The sequence below is a fragment of the Mytilus galloprovincialis genome, chromosome 9, assembly GCF_965363235.1.
Source record: "Mytilus galloprovincialis chromosome 9, xbMytGall1.hap1.1, whole genome shotgun sequence".
Lineage (NCBI taxonomy): Eukaryota > Metazoa > Mollusca > Bivalvia > Mytilida > Mytilidae > Mytilus > Mytilus galloprovincialis.
Genome location: NC_134846.1, coordinates 43,708,235 through 43,731,900, shown reverse-complemented (window position 1 = coordinate 43,731,900; position 23,666 = coordinate 43,708,235). Strand labels below are relative to the sequence as shown.

The window sequence follows — 23,666 nt, the reverse complement described above, 5'->3', positions numbered from 1 at the left end:
TCATTTAAACAATTTAACACCAAATTAATAATCTATGTAGTTACTGTTCTTGACAAAAGTATGCTATGCAACTAAAAAAAGCTTGGTTTTATATTTTGAAATTTTTATATAGAAAAAAGTTCATAATTTGTTGGAAAAATATCTATGAAATGATGAAAAATCTATTTTGATTTTTAATTGAAGTACAAGTGCAGAGATTCATGCCAGTGATTATATATACTTGAAAAAAATGAGTTTTCGAGGAAATTCAAGAAATGCGACAAGAAAAACAGAAATCTATACCTATTATACACGATATATCATTTTTAGTATTTCATGAGTTTACAAAATTATAATTGGAGTCTCGATATAAAAGCATACTGAAATTAAAGATGTGAATATATTTAAAATACATGTGTAAATGGTGGTCGTGCGTTTTTGTTGTTGTGCAGTATATACATATACGCGAACATATGATCTGTTTTTACAGGTAATGATATATTTTCTATAAAAACTATTTAAAAAAGTAGAACGAATTTAAATGATTATTCGGAACCTAAAAGATACAATAACATTGCGTTCTTTTAAACTTCCGCTTATGCTAGATTATGACTGAATGGTATTTTGGAAGAGAGAGATAGGTAGGAGTATGTGGTTCATAAAATTTTGTTCATACTAAAAACACTTTAAATAATTCTTCAATTTCACTAAATTGATGGTGTTAGAAATGGTAAGGATGACACATAACCGAAAGAAGCATAGCTGATATTAATGTACATTGCTTTGTTTTTGTTGTTTCCTGTTTGATACGCTTCGATGCTACTGTTTAAGAAAATATCATATACAAACCTTGTCCTTGTCTTACCTCCAGAAAAAATATGTTGTTGACCCCGCAGATCAAGCTCCAAACAACATTTGTTGTTGTTTTAAAACACATTAAATAAATGAGGCATTGACATTTCATTAAGAAGCTCATCATATACCCCCATGACACTTACATGTACAAAAGAGAAAATCGTAGATATTCATAGGTCGTCTTTAGAATTTGAACCAAAGATGAAGAATTTGATCTCTCATCACTGTATTGGATACCTTAACCATAAAGGTATCCTTTCAATTCTTGGTCTACATTTCTGAGTCTTTCAAGTGCTCCATGAAACCTCTTCCAAGGCTAAACTATAAACATCAATATTATCAGCAATCAAAGCCGGGCTTCAAAGTTTTTTTTTTTATTCAACAACAATATTGCTCGCTGTTAACAATTACTTCACTGACACAGCTATCTCAGTGAAGGTCCCTGTTTCATTAGTACCAGAAGTTCAGGTATTCTTCAGGTAGATAAACTGCATATTGTTAGTCGTTAACAAAATATTGTAAATATTACATCAATAGATAAATAATGCTATTCTAATTATATTAAAGTATTTATATCATCTGGCGTTATTTTCGGAATTTCATAGTTCATTTGAGTTTGGGATGACTTCTATCAGTTTCCATGTGTTTCCGGATAACGGTTTTTTTCAATCAATATCGAAAAAGATTGTAATTATCTTTTATCTACATCATTATTCAGGTAAGACAGCTATAATTTGAAAGAATAATAGTCGTACAGTAATCAAAGAACAACTATGCTTGTTTTTTTTTTTGTAATGTATAATGCCTCGTACCAGATTTTAATATAAATATTGTAATAACTGTCTATCAAGCATCATAAATAAATACAAAATTAGATAATAAATTAATTAATACACAATGATAACATTACAAACCATGTTATCAGTTCAAACAATTCAAATACACTTAAATATTTTTCCTAATTTTCCTTTTCTTTCATGGTTAAAAAAATTGTTTTGTAGAACGAGCCTATTTCTAAGCTCAGTTTTAAAAACAGAAAATACATTTATATTCTTTGTTCTAAACTCTGACAAATAGTGGATTTTGTGAATTGAAAATATAATAACTGTAAGAAAAAAATTAATATCATTTATTTTGTAACCCCAAATCAAATGTTTTAGTGTTAAAATGTGTTTTCCAAGTTTAACTTTTTCTAACAGATTAAATATGTCTTTCCAAAATTTATCAAGAAAGTGGCATGTAATAAAAAAGTGTTCATAATCTTCTGTAATATTACAGTGATTACAGTCTGAGTTTTGGCATATTTTCCATTGTTTTGATAAAACTTTGTTTGGAAGAATAAAATGTAATAGTTTCCATCTGAACATTTTTAATTTATTTTCTTTCAAATAATTATGAACAAATTTTAGTATGTTTTGAGCTTTATTTTCTATGTTCTCAAAATTTAGTAGTCTCTTCCATTTGTAAAAGCCAATGGTATTTCTTTATCTTGTTCTAATAATATTTTGTATATTTTACTTGTTTCTAATTTATTCATATTTTGTTTAAAGTTATCTTTGTTATAAATATACACAACATTATCTGTTAGTACATTAGTTGTTCTTGAACATTTTTCAGCTAATATTTTAACCCATTCTTTTGGTATAGCTTTTTTTTTAATTTTAAAAATTCAGTAATCCAGTTTGTCTTTTTATTAAGCTTTTGTCTAATAAATCTTTCTGTTATATTTCCAGATTCATCTATGATATCATTTATGTATATTATGTTGCTATCTATCCAGTTTTGGAATGATAATGTTTTTTCTTGAAATTTTAATATTTCTTCAAAGGTTATATTATGAAACTACATGTTTTTAAGGTGGCGTGATGTGGATACTTTAAAAAATCAAAAAGATATTTTAGAGTGCATACAATTTAAGACTCTTTCGTCAATAAATCCTCCGGGTGCGGGAATTTCTCGCTACATTGAAGACCTGTTGGTGACCCTCTGCTGTTGTTTTTTATTTGGTCGGGTTGTTGTCTCTTTGACACATTCCCCATTTCCATTCTCAATTTTAATAGTATTAAAACATTTGAATTTTCTACACTTTACACAAATATTCCGCATCAAAACTAAAAGACCAATTGAAAGAGTTGGTCCTGCTTTGTTTTATACAAAATGGCAAACATAGATACAGTTATAAATCTAGTCTTACGGGGGGATACATCCGACTTTGTAAAAAATCACTCTGATTCAAACAAAAAATTCTCTTAATCTGACGCTTTATTTCTTGATTGACAACTTATCTATTACGTTTTTGAGGACGCGTTTTTCAACAAACAATGACTATGGAAACCAACTGTGCCCCTCTTCTTGCCAACTTGTTCCTTAATTCACACTGGGCTGACTTAATACAGGAACTTCTGAAGCAAAAGGGAAGAAGTAAGCAGCATCCATTAACTTTACTTGCCACTATATAGAAAATGTTATGTCACGAAATCATTTGTTGACCAATTTGAACGCAGCTATCCCATCGAACTTGAGATAACGGATACAACAGATACAGTTAATAAGCCAGATGTCTTGATTAAATCTAGAAATTTACAACAGGGTCGGTTAAAAACAAGACAATTGTGAACTTTCCATTTATATATAGCAACATTCTAGCAGTGCCTGCATACTGAGTATACATCTTCAAGTCGCTACGATATTCGAAGGCTTTTTGTCCTACCATGCTTTCTTTAAGAGAGGATTGCTGTTAACAAAGAAGCTATTAAATCAACAATTCCAAGTAGAGAAATTGAAATCATTCCATCGCAAATTCTTACTCTTTTCACGAATGTGACCTACCGAATTTGACTTATTTACGATTTTCTACTAACATGTGGACCAGGATATAGTTACCTTTCTAGAGAACTTGAAGTCATCTCCAGGTTTAGGTAGAGATTCTTTTGTTCAGTCTTTAGTTATAGGTACATTAATGTTACCTGATAATACAGATTCAATAAAAGTTTTAATTCCGTATTTGTTCTTGAGCCCCTCTTTTTTAGTGACCTTTTCACTGTGTGACTTTCATGCGTCACGTTTAGAATTTTCTAACGTTCAATAAGAAAGCTTGCTAAAAAATTTCGACAATAGATCATTTTCCTTTTTAGCCATGGCGTTTTCAGTTTGTTTTTGACTTATGAGTTTGAATGCCTCATCTGATATCTTTAGCCACTCTTTTAATGATAATTTGTCTAGTATAAACAGACAAAAGGGATTAAGATAATGAAATTTGCTTTTAGAAATGTTTACCTGTGTTAATTGTAAATATGTCATTGTATAATGGAGAAAGTAAACAGATTGATAAGCATTTCGTATACGTCTTTGTCCTTCTGGTTTCTGGTTGTTTAGGGTTGTCAATTGCAGTATGGAAGTCTTACAGGCATGTAATTGTGTGAATAAATTACTTTGTTTGTTTATCGTGGTTATTTGTGATCACTTAAATTGTTAAATTCGTGATGACTAGAAAGAAATCTAAAACTAAAAGGCTTTTTGTTACATTACTTAGATGTCTTATAATTCCTGTTTGATTGACAGACAAAAATTAAGTTGTATAAATTTCTAAATAAAATTAGGAGATTCGGTATTAATTCTAATACTTCCTATCAATCAAAGATACGAATGCAAACAACTTAACCGTGCAATCATTTTAAGAACGAATCGCGCCTGTGTTTCACACATGATTTACATTGGTCAACGATTTAACGATATAAACAATGTGGACAAAGACAAAAACTTTTTAAATAACGCAAATATAAATAAACTGTTAAATTTGAGGAGTCAAACATTTATTAAAACGTAGTCTTATTGATAAAAGTACACTAATACTACAATTTTCTTATTTGCCATCATACGTTTAACACATAATGTGTCCTTTTTGTCGTTTACCTCCTCCAGTGGACAATTTCTAACATACCACCATTTTGTTTTCTTATCTTTAGCATATAATCTAAACGAGAATGTCCAGTAACTCAAATTACCTTCTCGTAGCTGCTATTGATTTTGGAACAACATATTCTGGTTATGCATTTTCCTTGAAAGATACATTCAATAATGATCCGATGACTATCCATACGAATCAGGCCTGGAATGCAGGAGGAAAACAACTGCTATCATTAAAAACACCAACATGTTTGCTGTTAGATTCTAACAAACAGTTTGACTCTTTTGGATACGAAGCTGAGGAGAAGTATGCAGAAATTGTGATGGATAACGACCAAGACAACTATTATTATTTCCACAGATTTAAGATGTGCTTGCACACAAATAAGGTAGTGTTGAATTTTAATTCTATTTGAGAAAATATTTGGGGAAATACTTTAAACTAGGCAAAAGTGAGAAAACTCCTAATAGTATTTAATTCTATGAAATAAGTCATAAATAAATCGCATGCTTCGAAAGCATTTATTCTGGATTTATCTTCATCAGGAAAGCTAAAACCAAAAAAAGTCCGAATGGTATTAAGAACTAACACAACGGTTATGACAGAAAGTATGAAGTCTTAATACAATGGATTTACTACAAAATTACCATTATTAATCTAAGCACTTGTAAGGAAAGGCTTGGTTGTGAACATCTTACATTATAAAATGTTGTCTTATGTCTGATGTGTCTCCCGTCTGTAGTTGAAGGCTGGTGTTAAAGATGCAAAAACAAGCGTCAATAATTTTTGTAACAAAGAATCTGACAATATAATATTCAAGACTTTGTATGTCCGTCAACTAGAATTTGTTTTTACATTCCAAGGGAATTTAAAGTGCGATACTTCATTCTACCAACGCTAAACTTTCAGATTATACCACCAGTACCAAGCGGTTACGTTATAATCTTTTGATCTCAAAAGAGTACCATGACAGAGAACCACATTTATACAATTTATACTAAACATATTTAAAGAAAAAGAACACTATTTTTCAGTACGTGTGTTGTTTATTTCAGAAGATCTCATTGGAAATGTTACTAGAGGACATAACAGGGAAATCTATATCAGCAATTGATGTTTTTGCATTATCTATAATGGCACTGAAAAATCATCTAATGGCATCACTAGAAACGCAAGGTACAGGAGTAGAGTCGAATGATATTAGATGGGTTTTGACTGTTCCTGCCATTTGGACAGATAATGCAAAGCAATTTATGAGAGAAAGTGCAGAAAGGGTAATACATGATGTACTGTTGTATATTTTTCATATGATAAAGAAAATGTGGCATGAGTGCCAATGAGACAACTCTCCATTAAAGTCAAAATTACGATTTTCAACACAGACCCTTGGCTCACACCAAACAGCAAGATATAAAGTTTGTGTGACTGAAAGTCATAGTTATGTTTTTTGAAGTTGACTTTATAGTCTATATGTATTGTAGTATGACAATGACTTGTTATATTATTACATATATGTAGGACTCTAAAGTGCGATGATCACGCTAAAGTGGGATGGTTGTTAGTTCGCTAAAGTACGATGGTATATCACGCTAAAATGCGATGGATCAAAAGGGTGAGATTCGAGGGATTAAAATATCGAGGTAAAAAAAAGTCTTTTTACAAATGATTATTGGTGTAGATTGCCGTCCGTTCGTCCGTCTCTCCCGCTTCAGATTTAAGTTTTTGGTCAAGGTAGTTTTTGATGAAGTTTAAGTCCAATCAACTTGAAACTTAGTACACATGTTCTCTATGAAATGATATTTTTAAATTTAATGCCAAATTATGGTTTAGACCTCAATTTTAAGGTCAATTTAACACAGAAAATGATAGTCTAAGTTTCAGGTTAAAGTTTTTGGTCAAGGTAGTTTTTGATGAAGTTGAAGTTCAATCAACTTGAAACTTAGTACACATGTTTTCTATGATATGATATTTTTAAATTTAATGCCAAATTATGGTTTAGACCTCAATTTTAAGGTCAATTTAACACAGAAAATGATAGTCTAAGTTTCAGGTTAAAGTTTTTGGTCAAGGTAGTTTTTGATGAAGTTGAAGTTCAATCAACTTGAAACTTAGTACACATGTTTTCTATGATATGATCTTTCTAAATTTAATGCCAAATTATAGTTTTGACCCCAATTTCACGGTCAACTGAACACAGAAAATGATAGTTCAAGTTTTAGGTTAAAGTTTTTGGTTAAAGTTTTTGGTCAAAGTAGTTTTTGATGAAGTTGAAGTCCATTCACCTTGAAACTTAGTATACATGTTCCCTATGACATGATCTTTCTAATTTTAATGCCAAATTAGAGTTTTTATCCCAATTTTACGGTCCATTAAACAAAGAACATGATAGTGCGAGTGGGGCATCTGTGTACTATGGACACATTCTTGTTTTAAGCTTTTATCTAAACGAGAGAGAGAAATGCGATGTTCGCTGACTTTTCTTCTTTTTCATAGTGACCGAACAAACATGTTATATTTTCCTTCAATATACAAACTAATGTTTTAGCGGACTAAATCAAATTATAATTTATGCATGAAAACAAGTACTTTTATTTTACCGACGTTACTTTGCAATGAAATCGACAATATGTTAACGGGAACTGCAAATTAAGCTGCAACATAAATAATGATTCAAATGTATCTGTTTGCTTTCAACAAAAGCAGGATACATGATATCTATGCGAATACTATTTTGTATTTATATATTAGTAGTAAAATGGTTGACTGCAGGATACAAGATCTTTCAACTACATATATTACATATTTAATTGAAAACACGCTGCCAGTAAACTGAATCTATTTGATGTTTATATATAATATTGGTTAAAGTGTAGCTGTAATTTTAGGTGCACTCTGTCAATTAAAGTCAGAAATAGAATATAGTAAAAAAAGTTTTGTCTTTTTAAGTTTTCAGTTGTAGGTTTTTCCAAAGGTGTACAGGCAAATTTGTTTTAATAGAAGGACTTGTAGAACTCTGCTGGATGATTATCTCTTTGGCAATAATACTCAATCTCCTTTTTTAAAGGAATCATGATACCTCGAATCGATAGGCAAATCTGATCGATATTTAATTATTTGACCAATTACAGTAAAATAAAATTTCACAGCAATTATTCTTTTCTTTGAAAGGCTGGTATACCAAAGGCTAATCTCCTCCTCGCATTAGAACCAGAAGCTGCTTCCATATATTGTCAATACCTACCTACAGACAAACTGGTTGGTATAGAACCAGGATTCACAATGTCAGAAATAGGGACCAAGTATATGATTGTAGATCTTGGAGGTGCTTATAAAGTTTCATATTATATTTTGTTACCACTTTCACGTTTATTTGTACTGACGGAATTAAAAACAAAATATAAATCAAATACAATCATTTTTAATATTTTCAATAAAATAAAATCAAGAAAAAAATCAACGAAAAAAACTAAAAAACTTAAAATCTAACAAACTAAACGCAACACAAAAAAAACCCAAGCAGAAACAACAATATTAACAACAATTTGACTATAATCATCGTCTTACGTATATACATTGTACAAATGTCGACAACTTCTTTAAACGAGGGTTTCTTGAGTTTTTGTCTATGAACTTTTACCGAGTCTCAGAATCTAAAGCTTTTTGTTACGCCCAATTTCTGATAACAAATGTGTTGAGTAAATATTAAATGTGTATATATTTACAGATCATAAAATTGTGTTTCTTTAATGAGCGATATTGATGAAAACGGTTGTGAACGAATCTTCATAATTTTAGGTGGAACAGCAGACATCACAGTACATGAGAAATTGTCAGACGGTTGTTTGAAAGAGTTATGCCGTGCTACAGGTGGCGACTGTGGTGGAACTTGTGTTGATTTAGAATACATACAAGTTTTAATTAAGATAGTTGGTGCTCCTCTCATTGAATTGATGAAACTAGAAAACCCTGAATCATACCTGGACTTTCTTAGAGAATTTGAAACAGCAAAAAGAAACAAACCTACAGACAATAAAAAAGTGAACATGATTATACCATTTACTACTTTAAATACGCTTTGTAGAACGCATCTGAAAGAAGACTTCAAAACTGCCATTGTATCATCACCGTTTTCAGATTCCATAGTTATAAGGGGTGATAAAATACGTATTGATGTTAATGTCTTCAAGAAAATGTTTGCAAAAACAGTTGAAAATATTCTCGCACTTATTCAGGACATTTTTCAAATGGAAATCGCACGTTCAATCAATCAAATTCTTCTTGTTGGTGGATTTTCTAACTGCGTTCTTGTTCAGGAAGCTGTGCGACGAGAATTTTCCAATTGCCGAGTTGTAATCCCATTTGACCCAGGTTTGTCAGTTTTGAAGGGAGCTGTTTTATTCGGTCATAAATCAGACGTAATTTCATCTCGCATAAGTAGATTTACTTATGGAATATCATTCAATCCTAAATTCGACCCAACGGTTCACGACAAAATACATCGTCGATTATCAGATGGCGTTTGGCGATGCAAAGACGCATTCGATAAGATATTAGAAAAGGATTCCGTTATTCCAATTGGAACAACAATACGAAGAAAATATACAACACAAACAAATGTCAGTAGAATATGGTTTAGGGTTTTTGCAAGCGAAAATTATAATCCGGTTCATACCACCGATGATGGTTGTTCTTTCCTTGGTGACATTGCTATTGACATTTCTGATTCGTCAAGTCGCCAAGTTTTAGAAGTAGGATTTACATTCGGAAACACTGAACTTAGTTTGACTGTGATTCAATCTGCCACTGGAATCAAATGTGATGCACAGTTTACATTGGTTTAAATGCTTTACATTAGTAGAATGAATATTTTTCTAAAAACAGTCATTTTGATTTCAATATTATTTCAAATAGATAAATAGATAACAATTAACATTTTTCTGTCGTTTAGAGCATAAGTTTTGTAAGATACTTTTTTGGAGGTTAATTCAACATGGTTTAGACTTACAATGACTTCAGTACTGCTAAGTCATTTTTGAGACTATTCGGAGCTCATTGATTTGATGAATAAAACGCAACTTATAAAATCTCTTATAATAGACTGAAAAGATCATAAATAAACTCCTTTTTTTATCATTACAAAATTAACAACATTGGATGTTATTGAAAATGATATGGAAGGATAAGCATAAATGTACAATATTAGGTCAATGAAAGAAAAATGTAAACTTTTTGTATGAGGCTGAAACGGGGGAAGGGCAAGGTTCTACTGAGCACAGTTTTGCGCCGAGTACATTTTTTTTTACATTGATCTAATAGTGTTTTTATACTGCAACTTATACTAATACATTGATAGGTTATTAAATCATAACACAATTGTCAATTTTATTTGCATCCCTTAATAAACCCCTGATTGCGGAGAAAGTGTCAATGATGAAATTGACATTATACAAAATATAGCTATGTTACTATATTTAGGAAATAAACACAACTAGTTGCTGTATAATCGATAATATTTGCTATTACTACTACTACTACTTCTACTACTACTACTACTACTACTACTACTACTACGACTACTACTATTACTACTACTACTACTACTACTATTAATGATAATAATAATTCAACATGAATTATTTAGTTTTTTTAAGTACTAAATAAAGAACTAAATAGAAAGCGATGTTTGAACACCTCCCTGGCACACATTCACAAAAGGACTTTCTATCCTAGGAATATATATGGGAATATAAATTCTCATATTCTTTTAAATCGTTTCTTTGGCCTTTGTATTTTATTTATTTCAGCATTACTGATGAGTCTCTGACACGCGTCTTGCGTTCATAATTTAGCCACGGTATTTACCATAGGTTTATACACAAGGAAAATATTGAATTTTAACATAGCTTTGAAGAGATCTGTTATTTATTAGATTGGTTCATTTTTGTTATTATGTTTTGCTCAATTTCAAGTGCATGTCACACAACGGGTGCCACATGTGGAGAAGGATCTGATTACCCTTCCGGAGCACCTGAGATCACCCCTAGTTTTTGGTGGGGTTCCAGTTGTTTATTCTTGAGTTTTTTATGTTGTGTCATGTGTACTATTGTTTGTCTACTTGTTCTTTTCATTTTTAGCCATGGCGTTGTCAGTTTATTTTCGATTTATAAGTTTGACTGTCCCTCTGGTATCCTTCGTCCCTCTTTCATAAGGAATCTAGAATTAATTTTAATAATTACACATGGCACTCATAATTAATAAAGATGAATTTCTGAATTTTGGTTAATTTAGAAAGGATGATTGCATCTGAAATTGAAGAGGTTGAAAATAGGAGTGGTTAGTGGCTGTGGTTGACAATGGTCATAAAACGAATCGAGTGTTTCAGGAAAATTGAGCCTTTGCCATTCGTAAAGCTATCAAATGCTAGATGGTAAATTGGAACAAAATGATTCAAACCATAATATAATTTGCATAATTTTTCAATATATTTTTATTGAATGCAATTCCATTTGATATTTTTTTGGGGTCGCTAAAAAGCGCGGAACACTAAATATATAAATAGGTAGAATTTTGAATCTTTTGACTACTTTTTTTCTATTAAAAGAGGGAAGAAAGATACCAAAGGGACAGTCAAACTCATAAATCTAAAACAAACTGACAACGCCATGGCTAAAAATGAAAAAGACAAACAGAAAAACAATAGTACACATGACACAACATAGAAAACTAAAGAATAAACAACACGAACCCCACCAAAAACTAGGGGTGATCTCAGGTGTTCCGGAAGGGTAAGCAGATCCTGCTCCACATGCGGCACCCGTCGTGTTGCTTATGTGATAACAAATCCGGTAAATAGTCTAATTCGGTAGGTCACATTCAGGAAAGGGAAGGGGATTGTAGTTACGACGTAAGGAACATATCCGATATCATTTGTGATACGGTTATTCCATAACGGTCAACCAACTCGTGATGGTGTCCGTAAAATTTACGAAGGGATGATTTCAACTTCACCATTTGGAACTCTTGGTTTAATAGCTTCCTTGTGAGCAGCAACCCTCTATTAAAGTATTCATATTGATCAAAAATGAGAATTGCTTGTATGACAATTCTAAAATGCTAATCCCTAAACACAACCATTATATTAAACCTTTCATTTTCACATCATCATGTGGCGTTTTGACAGGAGTTACAGGTCACTTGAAGAACAAAACTACTTATCCTGTCGAATTTACACTCAATTTTTGTATGATTATAAGTATGTCTATTTTACTTTAATCATTGATTCTTAATCCCCTTCTAAAAAAACAGTTATCACACTATCTTCTCATTATTGTCGAATATATTGTTTTGACAAAGAACTAAAACTATTTAAATACTATTGTGACAAAAATTTATTAAAGAACTTGAACTAAAGTGTGTATCCTTGTGTTTGTGCTGTGTTGTTGGGTGTCCAAGTTTCAGGTTGTGCCTTTCACTCGTGCACGCACGACAAAAGCCATGTATACTCTTCAACAGGGTTACCCTAGAAACCTACTGGTAGCGTGATTAAGGGTATCCGTGTCACATAAGTAAATAAATGGATCCTTGTGCAGTCTGAACGAAGTCATGTAAGTGAACATGAACACGTTCTTATTATTAAAATCACACGACTATCGTTACAAGTATAACAAATGTACATCTTACTCCAGGCTCAACACTACGGGTCTCATATCTACTCTTCAAACGTAACTGTCCTCTCCTCACTATAAATGCTTTCCTCTTATCTCAAACTCTCTCTTTTATATAGCTCCTACAAGCCCGGATACAAATATAGACTATCAGTGGAACTTAACTCCGGGTATAACGTGCTTTCGGAATCTCGGAGGTCCGGTAATGCAGGCTCGTAGTGCTCCGTACTCCTTACATAAATTTACTAGGGCACCATATGCAAATCAAACTTGTCAAACAAAGAAATTTAAATATAACTCTTAATTAATATCTCTGATTACCTCTAACTGTATTAAATGGCAATTTGTGAAAATAAAGATGTATGTTAACCTGATACAATTACATAGCACACTTGAACATGGTTGACCTAACATATAAAAATGTTACAATATTTTATATGATTTTTTGAAAACATAGTGTTCATGTGAAAACTAAGGAGTGTACAGGTAAAAATCATCTTAATTCTTTTATTGACCCAGTTCTAAATATAGATAATTATCTGCATTTAAAATTATAGTAAACAACTTTGTTTAAAGCGTCGCCGCAGTGGTGTCTAAGGGTAAACTACTCTGAATTTAAACCGAAAGTAAAGTAGTACGCATTATTTTGGTTTGTCTTTTTCAGCATGAAAGGAATATCGAATACTCAGCAATATAGATAAAGTGGAAAATTCGAATTCAGCTTTTATGTTATTTTTGGATATCAGCAAAATTTGTTTTCTTATACTAAGGGATATTAACACGTACACAACAATATGGCGCAATATATTACTGAAGACGATTGCTACCTAATTGTAGCAGCAATTGACTTTGGAACTACCTATTCTGGGTATGCGTTTTCGACCCGAAGTGATTTCAAGAAAAATCCTCTACAGATACAAGCTAATCATGCATGGAATGCCGGGAGCAGACAACTCTTGTCACTAAAAGCACCAACCTGTCTTTTACTTGATTCAGACAAGAATCCGGTAGCTTTTGGATACGAAGCAGAAAACAAATATGCTGAACTTGTCATGGATGAAGAGCATCATGATTATTACTATTTCCACAGATTCAAAATGAACCTCTACAATGCAAAGGTACTGGGCAGCAAAAATAATTTATCCACTAATTTTTAGTCTGAACAAAGATTTTAACGTACCTTGTTGAAGCACACAGACACGAACAAATTTTGAATGAGTATGAAGTTAAGAAATATTTTTAATCATATATCAATAAAAAAAATATACTGCTAAACATTATAAATATTTAAATTATTGTGACAAAGTAAATAAATAACGACAACAGTAGTATAACGCTGATCAATAGTTAATAATCGATTAAAAGCAAAAACATAAATTTGAGTCATAAACCAAAACCGATGGAAAACATCAACCTTAAGGAGAAATCAACACCCTAAAAAAATAGGCCTATGCAGGAATACAATATAATTCACACAATAGAAATATTACATTCATTCTATTTCTGTTATTTCGGAAACTTGATTTTTTTTATCAAAAAATATATTGCTTAACGTTTTTACTCGGTCTATATAATAGTTCAACGACATTTGATACGTTGACTTATCTAATATATGAATGATAATTGCAATCAATAAAAAGATATATGTACCTTTGATATGAAATGACCAACTGATGAGGAACAACTTCTTTAAGTTCAAAATGTCGTCAGCATATGTAGCAAAAATTGGAATTTTGTATTTATCAAAAGCCTACACACAAAATACAATTGATGCTGGTTAAGCAATGACAATTAATTGCATTTAGAATACAGCCAGTATGTTAACCATCTGAAAGTTACTCCTAAACAATAAAAAAACAAAACGTTTTGAAAGCACTAATAAACAATGATCGATGTTTGTTCCCTGTGAAATATTCCGGAATACTCGAACCTAGTAGTCTTTGTCAAACTGATGCCATCAGAGATATGAAGGTATTTGCCTTTTGATTTTGGAAAAATAAATGTCAAACCAAAATGACTTCTCATGATTTTTTAAAAGGGTTTATAATGACCCCTTCTGTAGCCATTTTTTGTAAGAATTTTTCAAACTTCTATTGTATCAAAACTACAGATATAACGAATAATAGAGATAGGCCATTTTGTACATACACCAAGGGGAAACTTGATGCAAAACATTATTATTTACTGTTTCATATCATTTAATAGAAAAAGAGTTTTTGTGGCAAATAAACCAAGATTTTTATAGAAAATCCACAGCCTTTAGTACAGAGATTTTTGTTATAAAATTTGAAACATAGATTACTCACTTGCTTTTCTATGATGTGCTCGTGTTTACAAAAAGTTCAAACCAACCTGTAAATTCCAAAATACCTCGTGCTGAGTCACTAAAGTCGAGCACACTCTAAAAGTGTACTTGATTTGGTCCATATTTTTATTTGTTTTAACCAATAACTACATTAATAAACGCGTTTTAAGGAAATCAATGCTAGAACTGCATGCAATAATCCTATATCTATCCGTCATCAAATTGCCAAATATGAGAGTGCCAGGATAAAGGCTGTGGATTTTCTATAATATTTCCATATGCTTAGCATTGAATCAACACAAGGGTACATAATCCTTAAGTATATATTCATATAATATATATATTTATATTTGACAGAATGTAAGCAAAGAATTGATCATAGAAGATATAACTGGAAAGAGCGCCTCAGCTTTAGACATATTCTCTTTGTCAATAAAAGCTCTAAAAGACCATCTACTTAATTCTATTAGACAGCAGCTTGTTGATATACAAATGGACGATATCCGTTGGGTTCTTACTGTTCCTGCCATATGGTCTGATGGTGCCAAGCAGTTTATGAGAAGGGGCGCTGAAATGGTATAATGAATTTCATATTTTTTTTATGAATAACTATTAAGATTTTACATATGCACATTTCATATCAGGTTAATGTGCTTTTTTTTTTTAGACTTTTGCTGGTGCCTGAGCATATTAGTCAATAATTGAAAGATATCAAAAAGACATTTAAGGAATGACTGTTATATTTTTTCTGTCTATGAAGAAATAACATAAAAAATTTGGTGCACACTGAATAACGCGCGTAGCGGGTTATTTAACAGTGTGCACAACATTTTTTATGTTATTTCGAATAGACAGAAAACATATTGCAGTCATTTTTTACAATTTAATTCTAAATTCCATTTTAAACCGTAGAAAACCATGAAAAAACGTTGATTATGTCACGGTCACATGACTAAATTATGTCTATGGGCTCATAACAGAATAACGTCAGCCAATCAGAGGACGCGTTACATCCAAAATTAAATTATTCAAAAATATCAGTCGAAAATAAACTGACAACGTCATAGCTACAACGATAACCCGAAAACCCAGACAAACAACAGTACACAAAACATAACATAGAAAACTTTACTACTGAGCTAAATATATAAACATTTGAAAACAGTTACTTTACTTATAAATGAATCCAATTGTTCAACATATATGTTAGAAGGATTGACAAATGCAAAAAAAAAGAAACAAAAAAAAAAAAAAACAGAACAAACAATATCCTTTCATTCACATTCAGATAAATGGCAATTGTTGATAAAATTATAAACTTGAACTTGATATGAAAAATAGGATATTATGTTTCCCATAGCATTTGGCAGACAAAGCAATATGACGTGGTCTGTAATATGATAAAAACAATATTATATAATTCAAAAATTTTGAATTGTAACATTATCATTCACGTAATCTCAAATTTTAACAACCAAATCACTTTTATGTTTGAGTTTTATAAAAGGCAGAAGACAGCATGGGAAATTCATTCGAGAAAAACTGACAACGCCATGACAATGAAAACCGGAAGACGACTAAAAGACAAAACGTTCACAAAACAATCAATAAATTATTAAAGATTGAGAAATACGAATCCAATTTAATTCTGGTGGTGTTTTTTTTTTAATATTTCTATTTAGGTTTTAAATAACTCTTTACTGTCGTGACAATGCATCATTTCAATGAAATTCTAAAAGAAAGAAAACTCTAAATGTATTTGCTATTGTATGCGACTACATTGATTTTTGTATGAAATTATTTTCTTTTGATTTGTGCAGCGTTTGAAGGACGTTTGCTCTTCTTGTTTGTAAATTTTTGTCAGATATTAGACATTATCCATGTAGTGTTGTTTAAAACAAATTTCCCGCTAACTCCTTTCTCTTTTCATGATTTTATTACATATAGTTAAACTGCCATATTTGAAAATCATATAAAATTATTGTTAATTTTTGGCATATCTTTAAAAGAAAAGGTGCCAATGTTGAATGTTTGAAAAGTCTAGAGAGAATTATTTCCCGCTGATTGTTTAATGGCTTATATCTACAAAAGAAGCAAACAGATCCTTCATTTTTTATGCTTATTTAGTTACTTTATTCATATACTATCCATTCAAAACATTTTTTTAAAGCGTATTATTAGGAAAAGAGCAGTGAAAAACCTTAAGCAATATTCGTAACAGATAATATGATCTTATAACTCTAAGGATGCTAACTGAATCATTATCAAATTCATTTACAGGCGGGGATATCATCGAATAAACTACGAATAGCCCTTGAACCTGAAGCTGCATCGATATACTGTCAACATTTGCCTACAGAAAAACTAGAAGGAGCAAAAGGATTTGCAGTCGCTACCGTTGGGACAAAATACATGGTTGTTGATTTAGGAGGTAACTACATGAAGTAATAACTGTCAAATTTTTTTTTTAAACAATGAACGGATAAATCTGATCTATGACACAATGTAAATACAATATCAATGCAAAAGGGTTAGATGTAAAACAATATCAGAAAGACAACTATAACCTTGTACAAAATGGCATTAAATTAAATTACATTCACAGGTAAATATACTGACCGGCTTTGGAAACGTAGCACTTTCTTTTCCATTTTCCAATATGCAATATTATTAATTTGGTATACACTGCACCATCTGATTTGGTCTTTGTGCAACTCATTACAGTGTGTGTTGGAAATTATGCGGGTGACAATTTATGGCTTTGGATGTTTTTCTGCAGTCGATTCTTTGGCATTTCACTTTGTGGTAAACATTTATGGCATGAATCTGTGTGCAATGGCATTCGGCAATTGGGTTTCTAGTAGACATTGCGGTCGTAAATATGATGATAATCTGTCGCAAATGACGTTGCGTAATCATATTATATTGACATTACATTTTCACTAAATGTTGATTTAGTCATTGGTGATCATCAACAAATCCCGTAAGCAGGCATCGTTGACGAAAGAACAGTAAGACGAGTTTCTGACGTAAAATTGTCTAGAAGCAGCACGTTAACGTTTTTTTCTGTATGGGCTAAATTAGTTTTTTTATTCCTCAGTCTTGGAAATATGGAGAGGTGTGGTCATGGATTGAAATAACTGTTTCACGAAGAAGAAAAAACTGATTGTTTTTTATGGGTGCCAAATTTCGCACCATGAAATGCGTGCGACTTCAATTATCTAGTATGTTCAATAACCACAGGAAAGTCAGATGTTGAGTTTATCTTAAAAGGAAGAAGTAGAGTAAGCATGAATAGTAGTTGAACGATGATTACCCATGATTTGGTTAAAAGATCAACAAAATGAGTGTTGCGTTCTTAACGTCAGTCTGTATATAATAATTCGAATTCGTTGTAAGTATAACATTGAGTACAGAAATATTTGTAGCAAAACAAATAAATTGCTACATATTCAGGAGGACATCTTTATCCAAAGGCCAACACATTGAAAAGGGGAGTCAAAAGGTTCCAAAGGGACATCCGAACTTGTATATCGTAAACAAACTGACATTGCAATGGCTAAAAACGAAAAACAACCAAAAGACAAACAACGGTACACAAAACACAACGTAGAAAACTAGAGACTTAACAACACGAACCTAACCAAACCTCGTGGGTGATCTCAGGTGTTACGGAAGGGTACACGAACCCTGCTCAACATTGGCTCCAGTCGTGTTTCTCATGTAAGACCAAACCTTGTGATAAGTTTCATCCGCTTCCACCACCATACTCAATATGACCTCCATTCTTTTGAAAATATGCTGAAGTGATGTAATCCCAAAAACGAAAAACTTATTAAATAGTAGATCGAACATCATACCATGTCTTTTCGTAAATATGTGTTATGCTTTTGGGTATTATATATTGTTGAAATTGATACTTAAAATGTATGTTCCAGTTTTAAAGGTTTAAAAACGAAAAAAAGGTATAATTAAAAAAAATAATGAGTGTATTATAATTTGTTTTAGGAGGGACGGTTGATATTACAGTTCACGAAAAAAGAAACGACGAAACCCTTAAAGAGATTTGTCGTGCCTCAGGTGGGGAATATGGAGGAACAAGTGTTGACCGAGAATTCATGAAAATGATAGAGAATATCATTGGTACTGAAGCGATGGAAGCTTTCAAAAGAGAAAGTCTTGACTCCTACCTCGACTTATCCAGAGAGTTTGAAAGCAGAAAAAGAAATCTTTGTTTTAGAAAATCGGGGACAATAAACATGACGATCCCGTTTACAGTTTTAGATCAACTTTGTGAAGAACACCTGAATAAAAATTTTCAATCCGCTATTGAGTCGTCCAAGTTTAGTTCAGATATTTCAATAATTTCTGACAAAATACGTATAAAGGAAGATACTTTTCTTTCCTCATTTCAACCAACTGTTGCCGGCGTACTCGAAATAATTGATAAAATTTTAAAGAGAGAAGGTGTTGATGGTCTTTCACAAATTATTCTTGTTGGAGGTTTTGCTGAATGTACCCTTCTTCAAAAAGCAGTACAATCTACTTTTCCAGATCAAGATGTAATTGTTCCAACAAATAGTGAGATGGCTGTTTTAAAAGGAGCCGTAATATTTGGTCATCAACCCAACGCCATTTCTGAAAGAATTGCTAAGTATACCTATGGATTCAGTAAACGGAAAAAGTTTGATCCACTGAAGTATGACCGGAGTCATTTAGAAATAATAAACGGAGAGGAGAAATGCAGTCGTGTATTCGATTCAGTAGTGAAACGCAATGAAATACTTCCTTTAGGCAAAAAAGTAACTTCAACAGCAAAATGTAAACAAGAAGACAACGGATTGTTTACACTTAATATCTATCAAACAGAAAGAGAAAATCCCATGTACACTGACGAAGACGGTTGTTCGGTATTAGGAACAATAACAGTACAATTAACAGGCACTGGTACAGGTGACACAATCAAAGTCGAGTTGATTTTCGGAGAAACCGAGATAAGAGTTAAAATCAAGGAAACAGCCACTCATAAAAAGTGCGAGGCGACAATAGAAATGATATAACGAGTATTTTGAATTAAAGAGAAACAGGCAAATAATGGTAGTATCAATGAAAAAAATAATACAAAAGAAACAAAACTTGTTTTAAACTTATTGTTTTTCTCTCACATTTGTTTCGACATACTCAAACATGTATTTGCTCTGAACGTCATTGAAAATTTACAAGCTTTGAATTTGATAATTTTTGGATGTGTTTTACATTTACTATAAACATCAATGATGTGTGAATAAATTTGATATACAAGATGCTGAATATACAAACGGGTCATAAAAAATGAAAAAGTCGAAGACAAACCGATAACTTAATGACAAATAAACCCGCGATAAACGAAAAAAAAGACTGAAAGTTATGTGTACAACTTAATCATCTAAAGACTGAAAATTACTAAACCAACTAAAACTATGATTGTTTTCTTATGCTCTGTCAATCGAGGAAGGCAGAATTTACTTCACATATGTCATCAATCGTATTCCTCATTGTAGGCGACATTTTGGTGATGCATCTAATTAAGTGATTTCACAATCAAGGAAAAATACATAGGCATACCTAATTAACGCAACAGAAGTATACCGGTATTCAAAGTCATAAATCGATTGTGAGAAAATAAATCTGGGTTACAATCCAAAACCAAAAAAACGGTGATATAAACCATATATAGCCCAAAAACATGTATTATAACTATATCACCTAAACAGGCTATTTATTAAAGATATTTTGGACAGGTTTTTGTGATACAACTATATACAAGGTCGAGTAAAAGCTGAAATATCTGTATAAAAGAAACCAAATGACAAAGAAGTAAACAACTTTGGGTCACTACACGTAATACAACTGCAATATACGACTTTGTATATTTATTCAAGCACCTGATTAAATATACATAATGCAGTTACTCTTTTTATTAAATATTAATTATTTTTTTACTATAAAAATGTCACAGCATATACCTTGATGACACATGTCAAATTAGTAAAACGCTACCAAATAATTTAAAATATTAATAAAAATTTGGTTTCAATATTTTGCTAAATTGACCAACAGCTATACTAAATTCTAGGAAAAGCTCAACATATGGATAAGTAACTTGCCTTCTGTTAAACATCTTTTTAAATCTATTGATGCCTTTTTTTGTTTAAAATGATGTTGGGTTGCTGCTTTAGTATATCCTAATTTCAATCACTACCGTTTGCGCCATTTAAAACACGAATGAAATTATTAATCTTATTTGATAGAAAGAGGGATTTAGGATTTCCGGTCTGCGCGTGCATCTTTCATTCATTTGTCCGTCTCGTTTAGAATAATATTTTGCTGTTTGAAAGGTGAAGTGTTTTGTTAGGGAATTTACAATGAAGATTTGGTTAAAAAAAACTTGAAAACTAATACGCATGTCAAGTATGATATAAACATTATTTGTAAAGTTAATGTTTCGAACCAGATTTCAATATTTACTGTTCAGGAATTGTGATACTGATGTAGCTCTGCTGGTGTTCTATTGTTTTCTCTAATATTTGCACAGATTTAGTCTTGGAATGGCAAAAACGTTTTCCTATCGTTGTCGACGTTGTTGTATGAAAATCATTGGTGTTACAATGAGAGCATTTACAAAAAATGCTTTCAAATGCATCTTTTGTGGATGTATCGGCTTTTTTGCTCGATAAAACGCATGCCCTCAGTGAACTCCTTTTCTTCAAGAACGTGTTTTTACTAACTAATAATAACTATTTCAAATACACTTTGGTGCACTTAAAAGTTAGATTTGAAAGAGAAAAAAAAAAAAACGAATTGATATACTTTACAGACTGATACCAAGTTGAAATTCGGCAAACGAATTGGAACTCTTTTGCATCTACTGTACGTGTTTTTACTTAAATTATGGTATGGTGCTTCGAGATATGTGTAAATTTTTAAATTATAGACAAATTTTCATAAAAAAGTAGATTGTGGAAGGTGCAATTACAAAAGGATCTTATTTTTGCATAAGCATAAATACCGAAGCGGGAGACGAGAACAAATGTAATTTAATCCTAGTATCTGTGATGAGTTATCTACAGAGAGACAGTTTTTTTCATCGAAATTAACCAATTCAAGTTCACCATTTTTATATTTGGACGTGTTTGAGTTAACTGTTTTGTCTTGAAATCGTATAACAAAATAATGTTTGATACATCATCTCGGTTCAGATTCTATTATTCTTATGTATTTAGGCTATATGTTGATTTGATAACATAACAAATCATAGCACTAAAAATGAAATATATGAATCACGTGAAATACCTGTCTAAAGCAGCAATCACAGTAAGTGCGTTCGAAAAACAAATATTTACTGAAAGTACTTGACGACAGGCTTTCCAAGCGGATTTTAAAAATGTAAAACTTAATAGACTAAAACCTCATAACAAATTAGTCTACGAAATATTCATTTCGTTTTTTTAATTTTTTGAACTTTCAAAATTTCTGCATGACTACCGATTAAACACAAGTTTTTAGTTGACTAAATGCAGAAAAGAACTTGATATGATGGCCAGGAGCTAACTAGTAGAGACAGTTGTCTTTAAAATGCAACTGGCGAACAAGGATTGTAATCCCGATCGTCCAAGGGCTGTATAGCCAATCAAAATCGTTAAAAACTTCCATATGTTGGATCGTAATGGTGCAATGTAGATAAATCTATCTTTCAAGAGCTAAATTATCAGCAGGCTATCTCTACAAGGGCTTACATTTTTACTATAACTAAGTTGCCATAATTCATGGGGAGTTAATTACGACGAAGTAGAATCCTGATTGCCTTAAATCTTTTCTTTGTGACTTGTTTCTAATGCTGATTGTTTTTCAGTGAATATACGAAGACATTTATTGAAGCTGTTCTACCTCAGAAATAGATTACTGATTTGCCTAGGTCATATATTCACGGATAACCTCGACGGATCCACTACGGATTAAATCTTCGTACTGTATTTGACCTTTTCAACTGTTATGTTTTGTTTAGATTCGAGTGTCACTGATGAGTATTTTGTAGACTAAACGCCCGTCTGGCTCAAATACAAAATTTCAAACCTGGTATCTCTGTTGAGTTTATTAATGGTATAATACAGAGTTGACCATGAAAACATGAAAATGCAAAACTAAATGATATCAGATTTCTCGTTTATCTGTAATCTTCTAATTGGATTTGCGTCACGATCGTATATTGATGCCAAAACTATATTACGGGTACCCCACGACAAATCTGATATGAGTCAGTGTTAGCACATAGTATACGCGTACCAAATTTAGTCATAAAACAAATTCAAAATCAGGATTATTTTATGTAATATATGTTTCTCTTATATAGAAATGAGTCTCATATTAAGAAGTGACAAAAGTGAAAGATATGTAAAGAAATCTTTTGTCTATAATACCTCGTACATATAATTGGATTATTTACAACAAAGTATTAGATTTTCTTAAATATGTCTACGCTTCGATGATTTTTAATTAGATTTAAATTGGCTAAAGTGGAAAACAATAATAACAGTGATTGTTTTGTTTGTATTTTATTCGATGTATGCTTAGGAAGTATTGACGATTAGCATTCTGTAAGTGTTGTTTAAATAGTCTTAGTGGGTTTCACATCTTTTATTTTGGCTCACGAAACAGATATAACAAGCCACACTCATAAGGCGTATGTTCGAACATTCCATTAATTTAGTCAAGTAACTCTATTTAATCGTTTGTAGGCCAACAAACTCACACAAGTCTCTATATAGATAACTATTTCGAAATAAAAAATGTCTTTTTAATATAAAAAGAAGATGTGGTATGAATATCCAAGAAACAATTCTCAAGAAAAAAACAATAATACATACTCATACATTTCCACATAACGTCTTTTAATACCAGTGCTACTGAAAGTAATATA

General features: G+C 31.6%; 2 protein-coding genes across 2 annotated transcripts; both read left to right on the top strand.

The window, feature by feature from the left end:
* Positions 1-579: 579 nt before the first annotated feature.
* Positions 580-9,675, top strand: LOC143045055 (heat shock 70 kDa protein 12A-like). The gene is made up of 5 exons (XM_076217344.1): positions 580-620; positions 4,800-5,129; positions 5,797-6,015; positions 7,910-8,063; positions 8,537-9,675. The coding sequence occupies exons 2-5, from the start codon at positions 4,818-4,820 to the stop codon at positions 9,580-9,582; spliced, it is 1,731 nt and encodes a 576-aa protein (XP_076073459.1). The 5' UTR covers positions 580-620; positions 4,800-4,817; the 3' UTR covers positions 9,583-9,675.
* A 3,307-nt stretch (positions 9,676-12,982) lies between these two features.
* Positions 12,983-19,991, top strand: LOC143045053 (heat shock 70 kDa protein 12B-like). The gene is made up of 4 exons (XM_076217343.1): positions 12,983-13,523; positions 15,068-15,286; positions 16,991-17,141; positions 18,719-19,991. The coding sequence occupies exons 1-4, from the start codon at positions 13,200-13,202 to the stop codon at positions 19,768-19,770; spliced, it is 1,746 nt and encodes a 581-aa protein (XP_076073458.1). The 5' UTR covers positions 12,983-13,199; the 3' UTR covers positions 19,771-19,991.
* The last annotated feature ends 3,675 nt before the right edge of the window (positions 19,992-23,666 follow it).